Source organism: Blennius ocellaris (assembly GCF_963422515.1).
Source record: "Blennius ocellaris genome assembly, chromosome: 10".
NCBI classification, from domain to species: domain Eukaryota; kingdom Metazoa; phylum Chordata; class Actinopteri; order Blenniiformes; family Blenniidae; genus Blennius; species Blennius ocellaris.
The window spans coordinates 5,554,282-5,575,272 of NC_137659.1; the positions used below are offsets into that span (position 1 = coordinate 5,554,282).

At 43.1% G+C, this 20,991-nt stretch overlaps 1 protein-coding gene across 12 annotated transcripts in view; it reads right to left on the reverse strand.

The window, feature by feature from the left end:
• Positions 1-20,498, reverse strand: part of svilb (supervillin b) — a 45,748-nt gene extending 25,250 nt beyond the window's left edge. For 3 of the 12 annotated variants that reach the window (XM_080503655.1, XM_080503653.1, XM_080503649.1), the window contains exons 1-13: positions 13,818-14,243; positions 11,375-11,438; positions 10,346-10,437; positions 10,207-10,264; positions 9,983-10,131; positions 8,149-8,968; positions 7,122-7,202; positions 3,254-4,588; positions 1,458-1,628; positions 1,273-1,310; positions 1,118-1,179; positions 869-1,005; positions 612-695 (exon numbers count right to left, since the gene is read on the reverse strand). In XM_080503655.1, coding sequence (XP_080359781.1) covers positions 612-695; positions 869-1,005; positions 1,118-1,179; positions 1,273-1,310; positions 1,458-1,628; positions 3,254-4,588; positions 7,122-7,202; positions 8,149-8,968; positions 9,983-10,131; positions 10,207-10,264; positions 10,346-10,437; positions 11,375-11,438; positions 13,818-13,878 — 3,152 coding nt within the window. In that variant the 5' untranslated portion in view covers positions 13,879-14,243. Of the gene's footprint in view, positions 1-611; positions 696-868; positions 1,006-1,117; positions 1,180-1,272; positions 1,311-1,457; positions 1,629-3,253; positions 4,589-7,121; positions 7,203-8,148; positions 8,969-9,982; positions 10,132-10,206; positions 10,265-10,345; positions 10,438-11,374; positions 11,439-13,817; positions 14,245-19,978 lie in introns of those variants that run through there. The other 9 variants (XM_080503660.1, XM_080503659.1, XM_080503658.1 and 6 more) reach the window with 9 other exon arrangements.
• Positions 20,499-20,991: the final 493 nt, after the last annotated feature.

Here is a 20,991-nt window from a genome sequence, read left to right on the forward strand (position 1 = left end):
AACACGTGAACCCAGATATGCAGAGGGAGGTGTGGGGTTGGGGCTTTAACCGGCTCAACCTCTGACCTTTCCCTTAAGATATGTAACCAATTTCTTTACAGAGAGTTGTGACCAAGCATGTGAGAACCACTGCAAGTGGGAATGCATGGAAACAGGACTTGAAAAGTACTGAATGAGTGATTGTGTAAACAGCAGCTCCTTGTCCCTATAAGGTGCACACAGCTAAGAGGCGGCACACGCTGGGGCAGAAATAACAAGGTAAGATGAGCCGAATGAGCACATCAGCACCCCAGCCAGGAGAGGGAGATGCAGATTTGTTCACTGCAAACATGACAAATGTCATTTGCAGAGAGAGAAATGCTGTTGTGTCAGGAGGCAAAAGGACTGATCAGTTCAAGTTAGTGAGGGATCACCGGTATGTCTCTGTTATGACCACAGTTGCCATCTGGTTTTAAGTATTCAGTCTCAGTGTCGTATTAGGAGCTTTAAAGTTCAGTGAAAAATGTTTGAAACATCCGGTACTTTCAATAAATTCAGATCTAAAAGCTCCACTTTTTCATGTCTTTGTCTCATAAATGCACACGCAAAGTTAAGGAAGCCGCCCGCCACACCTGAGGCTGGTCACACTGGCCGCCGGCAGGCTGATGATGTGATTTACATTAACTCCGACAGGTTGTGATGATGCGTCTGGATCACTTGAAAGTGGAGAAAAAGAAAGTACAAATATAAAATGTCTGAAAGGCAAAGGAATCAAACATGCGGTTAATGAAGAATAGGGTGAAGGGAGATTAGCAAGAGGTGCACTATGATGTGGCAAAGAAGAAAAAAAAACCCCAGGATGGATGGGGGAAGGAACGTGGGGCTGTACCTGGAGACACTGACCACCTCCCTGTTGGTGACGGGCTGCGTGTGTGATCGGTCCTGAACTCGTCTCAGGCGTCTCTCGACAGCAGCGTTTCTTGATCGTGGTTTGGGAACACCTCCATCAGACGCTCGCTCCAGCTCCTGGATTAAGATAACCGGAAAAAAATAACTGCCGAAGTTGCGCAGACTTCTTTTTTGGGGGGCAAGAAACAAACAAGGTGTGTCTGAAATCTGCTGAAAGCAGGAAGTGTACCCTGAAGAGAGACCTCTTTGCAGCCACACTCATCTTTGCTCTCTCGTCCAGTTTTTCCTCATCTGTTGAGCAAAGGTGGGGTTACATTTGCTTTAAATACTGAAAAAACTTAATTTTCACGTTGTGATTTTGATTTTGCTGCTGTCTGTATGGACCTTCTGGATCTTGAAATTGCGATGGACTGAGACGAGACCTGCAGGAGAAAAAATAAACCCATCAAGCATCTGCATGAGCATATTTTTACATGAATGAACCGCCAACTTCAGCCAACTCGTTTGAAAATGCAAAATCATCACTCCCAACAGCTCCAGCAGATTGCTTGAGAGAGCCCCTCCTGTACCTATCAGACTCCAAACGCTCTGCAGAGGTGATGGGCTGGGTCCTAAACCTTTCCGACATGCGGCTGTCTCCGGGGGTGATGTAGCGTCGAGGCCTCCGAGCAGCCCGGTCACGATCGCTGCCGCTAGCTGGGTCTACCTCCGTAGCTGAGAGCTCTACTTTAGTGGTCTCACTTTTGAGATGATTTTGGAAACATTGACGGAAGACAACAACAACGACAACAAAGAAAAGGTAGAATAATATTAACAATGATTGGTTGCGCTGGCTTTAACAGGAAGTGCAGTCACATCAGAAGAGCAGAGCTTCACACAATGAAATGTTCCAAAGGTGCGATTTCTGAAGAAACCAGAGGAGGGGAAGGCGTTTATATTTTCTTCTATTTCCTGTGAAGACTATTAGACTTGACCCTGTCCACATGAGCCAAAATGATCTTTTTTCTCCCCATCCACGCAAAATCATGAAAACTACTCAACATGATGTTGTACATATGCCAGGCCTGTAGGTGGCGATGTAATGCTGCCACAGAAATACACCCAAAATGGAGAAGAAGACACAGCATGCAAAAATGGAGGAATTTACAAATCTGACGTATTGCATCATTAAACCAACAAGTGGCGTTAACGGTTCGAGTAGTGGTGCGATGACATCGTTTAAAGCTGATGTGCATCTTGTCCGTCCAACGTCAAAAATGAGGCGGGGTTTTAAAATTTCTCCACCATGGAACCCATTAAAAAAAAAGTTTTCAGGCTCCTAACACACCATACTGTGTGGAAGATCGTCCAAAAATGATGCGGTTACATGAAACGGCGTTGTTGTCTGGTGACGGGGCCTTATTGACAAGAGTCAACAACGGAGTATCAACTGGAAACTGGATGGTTTTTGCATTTATGTTTCTAAAAAGGTTCACTGTATTGATTGCCACAAACATGAATGCCAAAAAAGTTGCAGATCTCAGATTAACGCCTGTGTTGCTCCCTCTTTCGTATTCCCCATCATCACCAGTAAATACGCAGACACTCGTGCAAATCATGAAAGAAATCATGGAGTTTGACGATTACATCTGACTGCTCTTTAGTAGAAAATGCAGCACCAACTAGTGGCCTGACATGCAAATTGCTAATGTTACTGTCAACTGTAACTAATTACTATGACTACAGAGCACGAGTGTTTCCTTCTTTCCACAGAGAGGTGGAGGAGTGATTTTCAGAAATGTTGCACTCTGCAAGCTGTTATCAAAACGAGGAGTTTTCAAAGACTTACAAGGCAAATTTACAGTTTTCCCATCAGAAGAATTTGTTTAAATTCTACTCAAATGAAATTCTGAGCGATGCCTGGATGAGTATGTGCTGCCTTGCTTAACTTTTTCAATGAACATATTAGAATTGTCTATTCTGCTTTCTTTACATTTTAAAATTGCACGTTTTGATCTTTTGTGTGGGTGATTCAGGTTTGATCATTTTGAAAAAGACAAACATCTTCTAACCATTGCTCCTAAGGTTAAAAACTTATGAGCCTTCACCCGCTCAAAATGGCACCCTGTATGTTACACAAGCTGAGCAAGTGCTTTATGTTAACATGCAGCAGCAGGTCCATGTCAAATAGTAAGTAAAAAAAAAAAAAGCGACGTTGACAGAGGTCAGTAAATTAAGCTTGCAAGTTAAAATTGCAAAAACAATACGCCTCGACACATTTCATGCCACACAATCACACACGACAGCAAAGTCTGCTATGCTTTTATTTCTCTTTGTTAGATAGTTACTCAGCAGTGCAACACAGAGCCCATGCCAGTGGACCTACAGCTCCGGCTTCCGGTTGGCATTCTCCAGATAAGAGTGTCGCAGCTGCGCCACCGACACCCTGGTGTCCAGCGTGCCCATCTCCCCGTTCGCCACCCCCGGCTGCTGGACGGCTCTGGACGCCTCTCTGCTCGCCGCTGCTCTCTCCATGCGGTACATGGCGGAGTGCTCGCTCACTCCGATATCCGACATGGATCGGGTTCGTATCTTGGGTTTGGGCCCTCCGCTCACCTTGGCGCCTCTGTGTTTGGCCTGAGGCAACGCAGAGCTCTTCTGGAGGTAGACGGCCGAGTCCACTCGCTGGTTTCCCGGCGGAGCGTGCTGCTGCTGCAGCCTCTGGGACTCAAACTCTTTGTCCATGTGGACCTCTTGTTCTCTACTCTGGGAGTCTTGCTGATGACTTCGGTGCTCGTGTCTCTGCGGCGCATAATCCTGCTGTCTTTGAGACTGATGATGCCTCTGGTTGTCCTGTGCCTGCCTCGGCGGGTCCTGCTGCTGCAGTTTGTGAGGGTCCTGTGGTTGAATTTTAGCGGCATGCTGCCGTCTTCTCGGTTCGCTCTGTTGTTGTGTCGGCACCTCTTGTGGCTGAATTTGATACACGGGCTCTGTGGATTGATGCTGTCGATGCTGCTGTACTGTAGAGGCGTGCGGCAGCTGCATGGATCTGTATAGTCTCTCCTCCTGGCTGTCATGGCTGGAGTGGTGCTCTCCCCTTCTCTCTCTGATTCTTTCAACATTTCTCTCCCTCCCCCTCTCCCTCGGTCTCTCCCGATCCCAGTCTTCCTCATTTCGACTCGTTCTCCTCTGTTCTGGGCTGCCGGACTCCCAATCCATGTCCTCATGCCGGCCTCTATGAGGGTCGTCCACACTCTTTTCCCTTCTGCGGATTTCTGAAGGTAATACAGCTTTCCTGCTCTTCAGCAGGCCTTCTGTGTGGACCTCTTCTTTGAGGGCCTGTCTGGCCTCTGCTCTCGCATCTCTGTGGGCAGCATGGATCTGGTCAGCACTCACCCTCTTCCGTGGCTGAACCTCAGGAGGTCCAGAAGATTGTGCGTTAGCCACCGGTGCCGTCATGGCCAGATAGGGCTGGGAGTCCACAGCGGGACCCGAGTGTTTGTTCTCTGAGGTGGAGGAAGGGTGGGCCGTGTATCCATGGGCAGGATGATGGCGGTCTGGACTAGGATGAGGCTGGAGAACAGTCCTGTGCTGGGTGGGCTCTGAGGACAGGGCTGTGGTCCCCTGAGGACGGTGTCTGTTTGTCTGGTGCCTGTCTGGGCTCCAGTCAGGGAGCCTCTGGACTGTTTCATCCCTGGACAACCGCTCCCTTGCTCGGATTCTTCAGGAGAGGAAGTAACACACACAGGTTCAATGAAAAGCTATGAGACTCGCCAAGCTTTATATAGTTTGTTTTTTTCCAACTTATGCAAACACTGATGAATAATGAGCAGTTGGAATGTTAAATGGGAGTTTTGAGAGGGGTTATATACTGTATATCGACATAATAATCAGCTGCATGATGAGAAGGCTGGAATGGGACGCAACTTAAAGAGCAAAGTTCAAGACACAAGACTATCATGGGACCAACTTCAGCCTTTAAATCCTACACACTTGTATGGTAACGGGAAGTACCAGCATGAACTGGGCCTCTCGTGCGCTCTCTCTCTCTCGCTCTCTCTCTCTCTCTCGCTCTCTCTGCTAACACAAATACGGCAACTCCTATTTAGAAGCAATGATTTGCATATCCCCCAAACCGAGTTTGTATTCATGACAGCAACCATATAGAATGTCAGAAATGTTTGAAGTATGAATTTTCACAATTTTATGAATAATAAAACTCTATTCAAGGTGGCAACACATTTGGAAAACTTGTGACAGAGGCAACCAAAAAGCAGTTATATATAGTAGGCAGCTTAAATTACAGCAGTTCATAACAAGAGCAAGTATAAAAATAGAATTTTAGAGATGCAGAGTTTTAGAGATTAAAAACTCTTTCAGATGTCATTGTGAACACAGTGTTTTGTGCAGGACGAAAATACAGCTATTTGTCTCCTCACCTGCCACACTTCTTCAACCTTCTGCAACAGAAAGGGCTTCGTGCACAATGGTAAACATAGTCCTGTCCCGACTTTGTTGAAATGTGATTCAGCCAACAAAATGAAATGTCAATATATGTTACTGTCAACATGTGATGTGCTGCTGTGAATGAAATGTGGGTTTACAAGAGCTTGTTTTCATGACATTGACACAATGTGCCAACAGTACATCAGGTTTATAAAACAAGCTTCAAATTTACAAATTAAAAAATATAGATAGCATGTTGGTGCTTTTTTTTTTTTCAATGAAAAATCTGGTGAAATTCACCTGTTCACTTAGCTCAAAGGTTGGCTTCAGCACCTGATGCAGCTATGCCACATATGTAGGTCATCTAAATCCACAAATCCCTCACATCAATCTTTACCAATAGAACCATTTCTATCAAAACAAAGATTTCTGTTTATTTACACCTCTCGACAGTCCTTTTGGGAGGAGTCTCACGGGGAAAATGAAAGTCTAATCACACTGACAGTCCAAAGTCACAGTACAAGCCTCGGATATTATTTCACAGGGGGGGTGAACAGGCCAGAACCTGAGGAGGGCGACATGAGAGCGCTGACCTGCTGACGAGCGCCGAGTCTGAGGATCTGTGACTGACTGGATCGTCGTCTGAAGCTGACTAATGTTGTCACCCTATCAGCTCCGGTTCACCAACACTGAACTGCTTATGTCGCCCAGGCCACACACATTTACACTTTAACGAGAAAATTAAGATCGTGGCTAAAGTGTGCTGAATTGCATGCATGTTTGATTCAGTTTGTGTGCATTTTGCAGGTGATCAACTAATAAAAACAGCATGAGACCGTCAGCTAGAAACAAATCCTCACTGGTTGTCGCTGGCGTCCGTCATGCAGTGAAAGGATGAGACGCTGCGCAAACTGAAATGTGATATACCATGGGAACGGCAAGGGTGGCAGGGGATCGGTCGCAGAGTCCAAATTTGAGGACGTTCACAAAGAAAATATCTCATGGTAAAGTCTGCAGATAAAAGTCATGGTGAGCCAGCTGAAGAAATGCCGCTCTACTAAAGTCTTCAGTGGCGTCAGTGCCCATCATCTTCTTTAAACACGTTAAAAATGCAATCACAAACAATGCAAATGTTTTCACACATAACAAATCACATTGTACATTAACTCATAAACATCAGCGAATGAGCTTCCATGTGTGTATTGTTTGTTTTAGTAAATGTAAAATGGATCCTATTTGTTCATAAATATTTCTACCATGAAATTCATTGAGTACGTCTGCTTTCTACAACTGGAATGGAATTGAATAAACTAAATATCCAGTTCAACAAGATCAAGAGCCATTGACACTTTGTATGCTAATAATGGAAAACAGATTTAACGTCTATTATGGGATGGCAAAATGTAAAATTATGAGACTACGTTAGGAATGAGAGGTCATCATTTAACTACTTAACAAAGAAAACCAAAATGTCAGAAAAAACTGTTAGAGAGAAGACAAATTAAAAAGAGCACTACAAATGAATGAAAGATAATAATAGTTACATGTTTATTTTACTGGGGAAAGTTAGCTGGCTGTCCACCAGGAACACGTTTTCAGGAAACACTGGCTTCAATATCACATGCTTATGCATTATGCTTCTTTACTTAGATGGGGTTTTTTTGTTGTTGTTTTTTTAAACTCCAATCTCAAGCTCTTTACTACTAATCTCTTATCATGGAAAGCCTGTAGAGCACTGCCTGTTGGAAGTACATGTACCTGGTGGAAGTCAGACGTTTGGTAAAGGGTTCACACTAATCCTACAGTACCTTGAAGGGCAGCTGAAGTCTGAAGTGTCACTCTCTGAGTCTGTGTTCAGAGACCAGTCGCTCTTTGACAAGGCAGCCAGGCTGCGGGATGATGTCGCGAAAGCGTCAAACCCTCATGGTTAATTACACGTGAAGAGATGAAAAACTTTTGGACTATGTCCATTTCTGAATTCACATAGATGTTATAATGTCCTATGTTTTCTCTCAGTTTCATTGAATTAACCTTCTTCACTTTCTTCAGATTTGATCTGTTTGGATCTATCTATCTATCTATCTATCTATCTATCTATCTATCTATCTATCTATCTCTCTATCTATCTATCTATCTATCTATCTATCTATCTATCTATCTATCTATCTATCTATCTATCTATCTATCTATCTATCTCTCTATCTATCTATCTATCTATCTATCTATCTATCTATCTATCTATCTATCTATCTATCTATCTATCTATCTATCTATCTATCTATCTATCTATCTATCTATCTATCTATCTATCTATCTATCTATCTATCTATCTATCTATCTATCTATCTATCTATCTATCTATCTATCTATCTATCTATCTATCTATCTATCTATCTATCTATCTATCTATCTATCTATCTATCTATCTATCTATCTTGCTATCTTGCTATCTCGCTATCTATATTTCTGTCTGTAAATGTGTATTTTTCATTTACAGGCTGAAGTGAAGTGATTAGCAGCCCACCTTTTTACCAGACAGAGTAAAAATAAATATGAGAAAAGCAAAAGTTTTGCCTGAGACTAAATACAGTCCAAAAATACATCAGACACAATGTCAGACACTGTGGGAAGTGTCTGCTGGAGCACACACACCAAGACTACTGTAATAATCGAAATTCTCCAGACAACCTACTACCACTTCAATCTACACTGTTATACTATTACTACTAAAGGAAGGTATAAATAAATTTATACTGAGATATATCTGTATGGAAATAGCTTTTTGTCATTTATTATGGTTTAGTAATAGAACGTTATGTGTGTTATTGAACTCACCCCTGTCTGTTGAGGATACTCTGGGCCTGCTGCTCGATGAATAAATCTCCGGGAGAGATGCCGTAGCGGTTGGAGGGCAGGGATGCTCGGCGGGCGGTGCGAGGAGAGCTGGGCACGGCTGCGATGCTGTAGTCCCTGGTGGAGGCGGGGCTTGGCTCCGTGTGGGCGGCGTCCTGATGGCGGGGATGGTGATGTGTTTGGAGCTGAGGTGGATGCACCTCCTGGGTCCTGCTTCTGGGAGCAGCCGGACGCTCCTGAGCTCCGCCACGCCGGTAATTCTCCATGTTCATCGCCCGTTCCCGCTCTGAGAACCTGTTGGGTCTCTCCTGAGTGGGCGGAGGAGCTTGGTTTGTGTGGGAGGGGCTCTGCGTGCTCACAGGTGTGGGATCTTGGTGAGTCCTCATGTAAACTCTGCCCACCCCGGAGCGGTACGGCACTCTTGGTTCTTGGTTCTCCTCTTCAGGCCGTTCTCGCCTGGCGTTGGGTTGTCGTTCATAGGTGTCCGTGTGACGCCTGGAACGATAGCGCGGCGCGTAGTCGAGTTCCGCCTCCTGATCCAGGTGGATGCCGTACCGCTCTGACAGCTGGCGCCGGCGTTCGGCTTTGTAGCGGGCGATGCGTTCAGCCTTGGAGGTCATGCTGCTGGCGTCGGTCTGGCCAGACGTGGGCGTGGAGGGCGTGGCCAAGGTTACTGGGTCCACATACACCAACATCGGGTCAGGATGACTACCGCCAACCCCACCTTTGACCTGAGGGGCCCTGTCTTGAGATGCCACCTGCTTTTGTGGTGCTTCCAGCTCCTCTCGACTGTAGTGCCTCACTGGGAGAAAAGGAGGGAGCGATAACGTATTTGATCACATTAAATTATTACATCACTGTAATACCAGTTTATAAGAACTGTTCACATCAAGGTTCATTTCACATCTTGGACTGAACTGTGATTGATAATCAAAGAGAAAAATCTGGTATGTCATGAAGGAGTATTAATGTGAGGGGGAAAAAAGAAATGTAGATGCATATGAAAAAATAAGGTATTATCTATCTATATCTTGCTTTATCCAAGATGGGTCATGTGAGCTTGGGTATAACTAATTATTACTGACTCACACTCAGACAAGCAATTCACATGCACACTGACACTTACAGGCAATGTAGAGTCACTGACAAAGAGAAAATGCAGGCAGGCACATGGAGAACATGCAGATTTGACATAGAAAGAAGTAAAATTGAACTTGGGGCCTGTTATTGTGAGGTCAGAGAGCTGATCACTACACCGCTGTGCTGCATGGTTTTATCCTGAATTTCTTCAGTAACATTCATGTAATAATTCTGAGGTTTCTTTCTGCAGAATCCAACAGCATGCAACAAGCCAGTTTCCTCAGATATACAAAGGCATGCTCACGTGCTTGAATATTTGAAGTATCAAATATCAGAAATATAATTTCTAAAATTGGATGACATTTTTTGGGGGGTCAATTGACAGAACTGCAAGTCTGTTTTAGTAACTATTGCTTGATTTTAAATAATAATAATAATAATAATAATAATAATAATAATAATAATAATAATAATAATAATAATAATAATAATACATAAGAAAAATACAGAAAAAAAACTGAAAAATATCTGAATATTATTCTTTTTTTTTTCTAATTGCCTCTTACAGATATTGAGAGCATTTGCCCACACTGAACAAACAAGTGTCTTAAAATCTTGCAGTCCTATTGAGGTTTTTGGCATTTGTATGTCTTTGGCTGACATTTTGGTTGTTTCCTGATAAAGTCCACCTGAAGACAACATAACAAACTCTCGCAGTACACCGTGCCATGCTTACCCATCACACAAGGCTCACAGGGGTCTGAGGCGCGGGTGTACCGCGGCGGATCCTCCTCTAGCATCCTGTTGGCCACCAAACCACCGTGCACGAGTGCAGGGGGGACATCGCTTTCTATCCCCTCCAGGCGGCGGGCTATCCTCTCCTTCCTGTCGCAGACAACAAGCAGCCTGATGAATTTGCAGCCGCCAAGCTGAGTCTGGGCTCTATTTAGTATTTGTTACCTGTTCATCCCCAAATCCTGTGTGACAGCTCCCTCGAAGTATTTCTTTAACTCTGAAACTAATATGATGAAGACTAATTCAGAAATGGGGAAAATATCGGCTTACTCTCTGTGTCATCGTGCTTTGAAGTGATACTCACCCTTGGGAAGAACAACCAGAAGTTTGGCATCTGTATCTGAAACACTCTTGACCAATGTGGTCTTGTCATTCAAGGAAAAGTCGCTCTGAAAACTGAGCGAGAGGACATAATTACAAACCTGAAATCAGCAATTTACATTGTAATGTCTTCATATAATATATTGTGGCATCTTTCCTCTCAAAACCAGGTTGTAGTTGAGGAAAACGATAGATATTTGTGACTCATGTTAAGTCTGAATCACTGGATCAAGCAGCCAACAAGCTTTCTGTCTTAGTCGTGATGACTGTACTTCCTGAATCAAAGAGGTCTTAAGGAGGTAAAGCCGCGGTAAAGGTGACACTTTACCGGTCTATCATGATCCAACTTAAGAACTAGGCCATCGAATCCTGACTCTTGTCCGATTAGAAAGGCCCAGTCAAGACCTCTCCTGTTTATTTTCTGCCTGGCAGGACGATTCAACCAATCACACCAAGCAAGTTAAACAACCGCAACATTCTCTAACGGTTTATGTCAACCTCTATCGAGAGGTAAATATAGTCCTGAATGGTTGAGGCTTTTTTCATCAACATTTATTTTTAGGGTTGTACCTTTATGATCTTGTCTTTACAGTTTTTTTTGCAGAAGGGGAGCTCATTGGGTTTAATGCTTTAAAGCCAAAACGACCTGTGAGTACTCCTTAAACTGATGGAAAACGGGGCTTGGTGCACAGTGGTCCTAAAGAAGGTATTATGGCTTTAATGCCATGTGAACAAAAAAGTGTCTTAGCATAAGCCGTTCCAACATCTCCAGCTTTTAGTGCGTACTTAGCATGATAAGCTGACGCACTCCAGAAAGTATATATGTGTATATTGATGACAAGGCAAAATACAAGGGGGCATAAATGTCCAGTGTCATTTTTGTAGCTCTATTTTGTGCCTGATCAGATAAAAAAAAAAAAAATTATGACAGCATTATTCCTTTTATGTCTTTGTCATTTAATCCATGTAATCTGATGGGGGGGGGGGGGGGGGGGGGGGGGGGTGTACTTACCTTAAGGCGTCTGTTGGCAAAGAGGTCGAACTGCAGAGTTTGTTGGGAGCATTAGATTCAAATCCTGAGGAGAGACACAGAGTTCAGTTAAAAATGAATCAACTTAGAGTGCAAAGGCCTGTTATCCATGTCTAAATGTGCTTCTTAAATGTTAAATCGTTTTAAAATGCTTAATGCTAAATGGACTTCATTATATAGCGCTTTTTAGCTGCATGAGAAGTCAATATGGATTTACTTTAATAGACATGACATCATTACCAGCATAGTATTTCTGGAGATATTTCATGTAGTATTTCATTTGGAAAGGGTGTCAAACACATATTAGTTCAGGGGTCACATGCAGCTTAAAGTTGAGTGTACTGGTAAAATAGTGCCATAATAACCTTTACTAATCTTTGTTGTGGTACAAGGTATAACTGATGAAAATGTTACAAACCCTGACAGCATGACTTAGAAGCGAGTTTGGTAGCAATGAACTATAGCTTTCATTGTAGCATCACCGATATCTCAGCTCATGCCTCACTTTTATAATACTACATGATCACAATCGCATATGTTTTCATGCCCTGTAATAAATATTTAATCCTCCTCCAATCTTGACAAAACATACAATGCAATCGAACATAATCCTTAACCGTTCAGTCAATGAATTCTTATGTTATTGACATATTGCTGCCCTTTGAAAAGAAAGTGTATTGCAAAAACAAAAGTTAATGTATTATCACCATGAGTATCAGCTCATCAGTAGCAAATCCAATTAGGAAATCCTGAATATTTTAGCAGGAATACATTGTTTCTGAATAGCAACTCTCAAGTATCCACCATTTTAATCCGAGCAGTACCAACAACAGAAACCTGAGCGTTTTGAGAAATTCTAGAGGTTGAACTCTTGAAGATCTCATGCATTGAATGTGTTGTCTGGTTCTTTACTACAGGGATATCAAACTTGCAGATAAAAAGAAAAAAACTGCTTAAGAGAAAAAAACGAGGCAGCTGGAACTGTGGAATGGAGTTTTTCTTTAAATCAACATTTCATGATGACAATTTCTTTTTAAAATTGCACATTTTGTGGTTCATCATGTGTTACAGAAGCACAAAAATACTGATTATGATGCTTAATACTGGGGATACAAGTCAAAAAAGCTCTCATTGCTGATTGTACTGATTAGATGTCTGTATTGTATTGCTATATACAGCAACCAACATATACAATCAATAGGATAAATCTCAAAAAAGTCCATTTAGTCTCACAGATGTTACACTATCGTAGTATTAAAAAAATTATGCAACTGAATCAATGGTCGGTTCCACTCTGACAGCAAATCCTCAACCTCACTATGATGACCCTTTTAATAAACAAGGCATTGAGAAAGTTGTCATCCAGTTCCCAGCTGATCGCAGAACGCCTCGTTCTCATGTCACAGCAACAGCAGCCTGTTGTAAAGTTTTCCCAGTATAGGAGACAGATCGTCTTACGGCTGCAGACGCTTCCAGAACACCGCCGACTTATTTTGGCGTCCACGACGGCGCAGCAATGCGGAGCAACTCTTTGAAGGGCAGAAAGTATTGCTATGGAAATTGAAGTGATATGGGCCAAGTCCCAACGGGTATCAAGTTCATGACACTGATGTTTGCTGGGAAGAGACTCTGACGAGACACAACGTGGTTTTGACGTTTGATGGGATGCTGAGGTCAAACGATCTAGACTTTTCCCTCTTAATAACTCCTGCAAATACAACATTCATCACAGCTTGGTGGTTTTTCACACAATATTCCTTCGTATGACATAATTCTTACATTCACAGCCAGTGTGAATCTTATGGATGTGTGTATGTGTGTGTTTGTGTGTGTGTGTGTGTGTCTGGCTGATTGAGATTTCGCCAACAGACTTCCTCCCTTTGGAAAGTCCCTGGTACCAGTGTTGGTCCGGCTTTCCTTGGAAACGGCGGCAGCTTGTCAACAAAACACACAGCGTGCAGCTCAATCAGGGCTGGCAGTGCCAGAGATCAGCTTAAGGCTGCTGATGGTCCCAAAGAGAGCACGGTGAGGAGACGGATTTTCTATAAATATTCAGAGGTGCAAAATAGACTAGCCGAGTTAACCAGTCTTTTGCTTTCCCTAGGAGGAGCAAGTCAAAGTTTCACAAACAAGGTGAAGGAGACGCCACCAGAAAGCACAAGATAACTATTGAACTGTACAATCGACACAATGAAACCAGCATCAGTCTTGCGATACAAGTCCATTAACAGTTTCTCTATCTGATTAAACTACCACAAGTATCAGATTATAAGGAACGTTCACCCTCAAAGTAATAATGAATCAATAACTAAATTCCACAAACTGGATCATTTCATTAAACTGAAGTGAAAAAGTCTCCCAAAGTGATCTCGAAACACCACGGACACTCAACACCGACCGATCTCTCTCCTTCTACAGGCCTTACCTGGGCCAAAGGGCTGCACATGGTTCACATGGTAACTAGAAATCCATGGGTTTCGAAACATGTTTAGGGAGAAGAAACAGGAGGATGCAGGCCACTGCTACACCCCCCTCCAGCCGCAGTGCTGCTACTGCTGATGATGATGATGATGATGATGATAGTGATGATGGTGATGGACAGCAACGGTGGAGACGAGAGTTGCTACCGGCGAGCAGACAGGAAGGGATGGACGAGTCGGCACTAACACACTGATTCACACACACACATGCACACACACACACACGGACACACGTAGCAGCAGAGCGACTTCCCTGGCTACAAAGCAATCAGCTGCCTGCACTGACTGGCAGTTGTTCAGTGTGTGTGTGTGTGTGTGTGCATGAATGTGTGTTAGTGTATGTGTCAGTGTGTATGTGAACGCATATGAAAGAGAGAGAGAGACAGGGAGAGAGAGGGAGAGAGAGAGAGAGAGGGAGAGAGAGGGAGAGAGAGGGAGAGACAGCACAGCGCAGCAGGGTGCTAAAGCAGCTCAGAGCCCTAATCAGATTACAGGCAGAAATTAGCCTTGATGATAAAAACTCTGGAACAGGATTGGAGGAGCGTGCCAGCAGGACTGCAGGGGGTGGTACGGGGTCCAGGACTACTGGAAGTCAGACGGTGGCTTAGCACAGACACACATCAGGCACGCACACACTCAGGCAAGATGACTCGGTGCTGTCAAACTTCTAAACACTACAGCCAATAACAGCAGATTATTGATATTCTGATTTTACATTACGATATGAAGTTTTATTTATAAACTACAAACATTGAGCAGATGATGTTTTTGAGGGAATTGCTGAGTGTTTTGGATTTGTAAAGGTTTTATTGAGAATGTCACCAGTCTAACTCATAAAGATAGAACATTTCTTATCTTATAATTAATTATTTACTGGATCTCCTGCTGTATGATGCATCCCTTATATATCCAGAGCTGGCTGGTCAATTAGGCAATGTAGGCAAATGCTCAGGATGCCATGGCCTCCAGGGGGCGCTGTGCCACGAAATCAGGAAAACATGTTTTACCTTCAATATAATTATATCAAAACTAGATATTACTATTAAGTTAACTCTTAAAATGGAAAACTTCCCAATGATTTGCATTGAGAATAAATTGTTTGTACATATTTATTGTACAGTATAGTATAGATAGATAGATAGATAGATAGATAGATAGATAGATAGATAGATAGATAGATAGATAGATATTATTTACTCACTTATTTACCGGAATAATTAAAATGTATGTGAAGTTTTTTGTGTGTGTGTATTTGCATTTGTAATTTCTTAAGCATGTAAATTGAGTGACAAATTATCTTATATTTGATTTAGTCTGCAAGTTTGTATATATATCGCCGACGCCTCCACGGGCACCATTTATTAAAATCTTGCCTCCGTGGCACCATTTTGGGTTGTGCCAGCTCTGTATATGTCATCGCCATCCCTGGATTACACATACATTATATCAGCCTGCACACAATTCACACAAACGCAATCTTATCTGAGAAACAACACAAGCCACTTGTGTGAGTCGCCACGCCATCGTCTGAGTGGCAAGCAGAAGGCAGGAGGCCTGCAGGTTGTCGTGAGAGCGCTCCGGTCCCCAGGTTGTCATGTGACATAACTTTGACTAAAACCCCCTGACTGCAACAGAAGCTAATCACCTGCACACTTGTGGTGGGCTGGTGGAGTCTGTGGTAATTTTCATTATGAAAGCTTCTGGTTAGATGCCCATACATTTGACATATACAATTCATTTTGATGCATAATTTACAATTGTTAAACATATGAGGGTTTTTTTTTTTTTTTTTTTTTTGCACTAAAGTGTATTTCAGTGTCACAATTAGTCTCTGTTATTCTTAAAATAATTTATGCAATAGTTCTGATAAATCATGATTGTTATAAAATGTTAAATGAGACAAATCATACTTGGAAAAAAGGAAACTAAACTACAAATTAAAAATCACAATTCTCTGAAAAGTATCACTTTTACCTGCCAGAATCTAAAAAAAAAAAAAAATAGCTTGAATCAAAGAAACCTAAAGTAGCAAGCAGTAGTTGTTTCTTTAGTATTGCCACATATTATAAAAATGTTGAAAAAAACCCAAAATAAAATTTACAATCAGATTTAAATTCTTTACTTATTGATGTGCACCTGCAGCATTTTAATCGTATGTAGAACATATTGCATAAAAAAAAAAAGTAATGCATGTTTATACTCTGCATCACACAGTCTTTGGTCGTCCGTCTCGGTTTCTACGCAATGCTTTTTCTCACCCTTTCACACACAAACTCTCCCTCCCTCCGCCGCCATCACCTTCCCCGCTCGGCCTCCGCTCCCTGCAGACGTCCCTAATAAGGCAACATGTGTTGTGAGTGGCTGCCTGTAAAGAGGGTCACCCTGTCAGCCGGCCGGCCCCTGTTTATCAGGGGACAGTCTCCTTGCCAGCCTGCTCTACATTATTTTCTCTCTCCACCACATCCTGTCATCCTCCGTCCATCCACCTCTTTCTCTTATTTGCATCTCCACCCGCCTGCACTGTTCTCCCACCCCCACGACAACAACCATCCCACATCACCCGCTCACGTGTCTCGACATACAAATGTGGGATATCAAAAACAAGTCACATGTCTCATAAGGTTTTTCTTAGAAGTAAGCCACCCTGACATGAGACATAACACTTAAAGCTGTCCAAGGAACTAAATAAAGACGGATGGGCGGATTCGTTGGTGACAGCATGCAAACTTGCGGCATCATGACCGGTTCATGGGTTAACGATATGATCTGCTGACTTCATTTCTCATCCAGTTCATTAGTAACTTGTTGACCGGTTCTGTCTCCCATTTTCGGAAGTCATAGCAAAATGTTTGTGACAATGACGAGAAGCAGCAAACACATTATTTCCACATTATGTCAGGGTTTGGGTTTTTTTTCAGCATCCTTATATCAAAATATACACTATACCAATCCTACCTCCATCCTGTTGTCAGGCATCAGCCCAGTTTGTCTAATGAAGAATTTCTCATATTTACACAAGACCATCGTTTACAAAAACGATTCTGCACAACATCCGTTGAGTTGAAAACACATAAGAATGCTCTCAACATTTTCATGTTGTAAGACAGGATGAACAAATCAGTTGGACCAGTAGCCCAGATATCATGTAAACAGCACAGGGCGGAGAATCTGAACAAATCCCTGCGTGACTCAACATCAAAGCATTTCTCTGCTAATAAAAGTTGAGCTGTGAAGCTTTGCGCCACACTGGACACACAGTTTCTTCAAAGTTCATTTTCCTATGGATGTCGGCGCTATATGCTCTTTTGTTTCCGTCTCTCTCTCTCTGCCGAATGCCTCACATAATGAACTGCCGAACACATGTAATGTTTGAAAATAAGCAATCGGCACATCACTTTTAGAGGAAACTGAAAAAATGCTTCAACCTGAGGCCAAACTTTTAATGACTCTCACACATAGAGCCAGGTTCATATGTGTCAAAAAGTCAAGTGACAGGTTCGTGCTCGCACATATGCAAGATCTAATAAGTCAGATTTCAGCTCCTTTGTTGCAAATAACACATAATATTGTGGGATAGTCTAAATCAACAGTGTGTGGGGAAAGTTTTTACAACAATCCAGAGAAAGATTTGTTCATTTTCTCAGTTAGAAATGATAAACCATGAGCAAGTGTGTGTGTGTGTGTGTGTGTGTGTGTGTGTGTGTGTATGTGTGTGTGTGTGTGTGTGTGTGTGTGTGTGTGTGTGTGTGTGTGTGTGTGTGTGTGTGTGTGTGTGTGTGTGTGTGTGTGTGTGTGTGTGTGTGTGTGTGTGTGTGTGTGTGTGTGTGTGTGTGTGTGTGTGTGTGTGTGTGTGTGTGTGTGTGTAAAAGGTAACCTGATTTGGAGAGTTTGTGTTTGTTGCTCCACTAATGTATACTGTCATGCACACAAAAATGCAGCCTCAACAAATACCTCACTTGATTGTTGTTTTTTGCAGTTGGTTAATTGTTAATTATTTAAAAAAACAAAAACAAACAAACATGCACACTACTTTAGAATGCTTTGGATGCATTTCTCGCACGAGCCTAAATCCTGCCGAGTTCTGCCTGAAACAATATGAAAACACACACATAACATGCAGAAGGAAAACACACACACGTCAAAAGGGAGCCTGAGGCAGCACAGCTGGGACCCTCATCCTCCCTCCTTCCTTCAAACATTTACTCTGGCATTCCCTCTTCAGATCCAGATCTGCGTTCCTCTCGGCTGTCTTGCATCAACTCTGCCTGACGCTCGGCGCAGAAATCTGCCGGTTCTGCTCTTATATGGATATCGATGAGCACAGACACGGAAGAGACACTCAACTCTCCGAGAAGGCAAGTTCCAGAGGGAGAAGTTGGGCCTCCAGTGATCCTTATTAGTGCGTCATCCGGAAACATCTGCACATTATGCAATATTAGGAGATGGCTTGCTCACGAGCAGATCAACTCCAACTATGATTGACAAGTCGCATTTCTCTCTACAGCCCATGTTATACCACCTAAAAACAGTAAAACATTGCAACTATTGTAAAAAAAACAAAACAAAACAAAACAAAACAAAAGAGAAATTCATTAGTTATCTAGAATGTTAGGAATAAATAGTGAGTGTCACATAATTCAACAACGCTTTTTGGCATAGCTTACATAGTACAAATGGTTGTATCATCACTATGAGTCCCTTATAATGAATTAATACTATGGTTTAAATGCAACATGCATTTTTTTTGCTTGATCCTCCTGCAAGATCCTCATGAATTAAGGTGCCAATACTTGAAACAGCCCAGATAGTTTAACTGTTGTTTGGTGTCCATGTTTGTTTCTGAACGTCACAGAATGATGATTAAATGTGTGAGAGAGGCAGGCTTCAGCCTGCTGTCATACAAAGTGCCAACAGCATCGGTAGAAGAGGGGGGGTGACATGGAGATAGGGAAGGGGGGGGGGGGGGGGACACTGTTGCATGAAACCAACTGGTTGCATGCCGTTTGAATACAAACTGGACAGCAGGTTCATGAGCTGATGCGCCGTCTACTTTAGATAACGGCGGGGGAATGACAAATATAGATAAAAGAAGCAGGATTCATGTATTCAAAGCTATTTTCTCCCGTTCATTTCTGTCGCTGCAACATGCTGCTTCAGTCAACCAACAACATGACCACACAGTGATGCAGCCATAAATGACCAAAAAAAACAACCCAGACACTCTCTCCTTAAACTGTCCTAGATGAATCAGTTGCAGGAAAAGTGAATAAAAAAATACGCTAAGGCATTTGTGTCATGTATATTTCCACCTGAGTGAATAAATAGCTACTTCACAGCTTGATGCTGCCCGTTTCTGCAGCACACGAAATTTTGTGCAAGTCTATATTCTCGTATGTGGATGACCAGAGTCCAGTAGCAGCGGGATCGAGCGCGGAGCCAGGCAGTAAACCTGTCTGTTCGCGTTGATGGGCACGGCAGGTGCAGAGGACCAAGCAACTGCCGTACGGTGTCACACGCTCCTCCGTCTGTCACGAACACACACACACACGCTATAAAAACAAAACTGTGGAGAAATGACGCCTGACCAATGCTGGAACAACACTCCAGGCCAAACGCATACCCGTCAGATCAGCTGCACAGTCAGACGACCATGCAGCCATAATCTGGAGCTCGGAATGCTAATACTCATGAGGTTACTTGAGACATGAGTGCAAAACAAGAGCGAGACTCAACTGGGACACTGCATCCAGTCCTCTGTGGGAGGAAATTCAAACCAGATGCCACAAACATCTTTTTGGGAGGTCATGTTTGCTATTTGGTAGAAACACAACTGAAAATAAATGGATTTTCAAATCAATCAAATCAAATCAAAGATGCTGTCTAACTTTAATACTTTCTTTTTGTCTGCTATGACTAAAAGAAAGGTTGAGTGGTTCTATATTCTGATCTGATAATTATTGTGTTTTCTTGCACACTTTTATGTGATGCAAAGCTTGTTAAAAACAAAAAGTACAGTTTCTTTATTGAGGAATATATTTGAGAATTTGAGCAATATGAATTTAAGCCATCCTAACGTGCAAGCAGGACAAACGTAGCTCATACTCACAACTCACTTTTGCTCCAATATCAGGCGGCTGACCGCACAGGTGACATCCATTTTCCCTGACAGGAGAGACAGAGAACCGGCAGACGCCTAGTTCCGAAAGGGGGGCGCTGATGCTGAGGAGGCAGGAGCCAGGAGATGCAGGTGCGAGCAGGTAAACCCCAAGCAGAGAATCCAAAGTCGTCCACCACCGAGCAGATCCAACCTCAGCAGCGGACAAATATAGCCTGGTGCTTTCCCTCCAGCTCTGCTGCACCGGGCCAAATAAATCAGTCCAGAAAGAGCCAGGCAAAGAAAGGGAAGAAGGGAGAGGGAGAGGGAATGAGAGGGAGTGGGGTATGCAGGAGAGAGGTGAAGGAGAGGGACAAGGACTAAGTTGAAAAGAGGTATGAAATTAGGAGGGGGTGGGGAAAAAAATAAATAAGAGGCGTGCTCATATACTCCTGCAGTGTTCACTCAAATTTTCCCAAAAGTCCCCCCCTTATTAAAAAAAAAAAAAAAGGCTCCTGAAACATCCTCACTTGTGAAAACCGGGTTTAAAACCCAAGTTTGAGTTGAAACTGATGTTACGAGGCGGCACGACTCTGTTTCCAATGGGTTTGAGTAGTGCGGGCCAAAACCGGTGTGGTAACCTCATCCCACAACAGCCATGTATGGACTGAAGAGAGTGGCCTCGATCGAGGGGCATCTGCCATAAATAGCCAGGAAGCGTCGGGCTTCCAATGCGAGGGGATCGAATCAGCTGTTAAAACTACAATCCAGCAGCCGACTGTGAGCCAGGCCCTGCAGAGGCTCCTGCACTACAACATGGGGCACACGGTGCAGCTTCAGTTTTCAAGGAGATTTTAAACATTGCATAGTGTCTATGCATTTAATCATGCCATAATAGTCTATGCAAACGTTTATACATGCATGACTTCCCTGCTCCGCTCAGGTTTTGGAAGCTTCAACCTGTGAGGGGGCACGGACACAAATGTCTATGTTGGCATGCAGTGTCTTCCCTCCCATTCACTAAA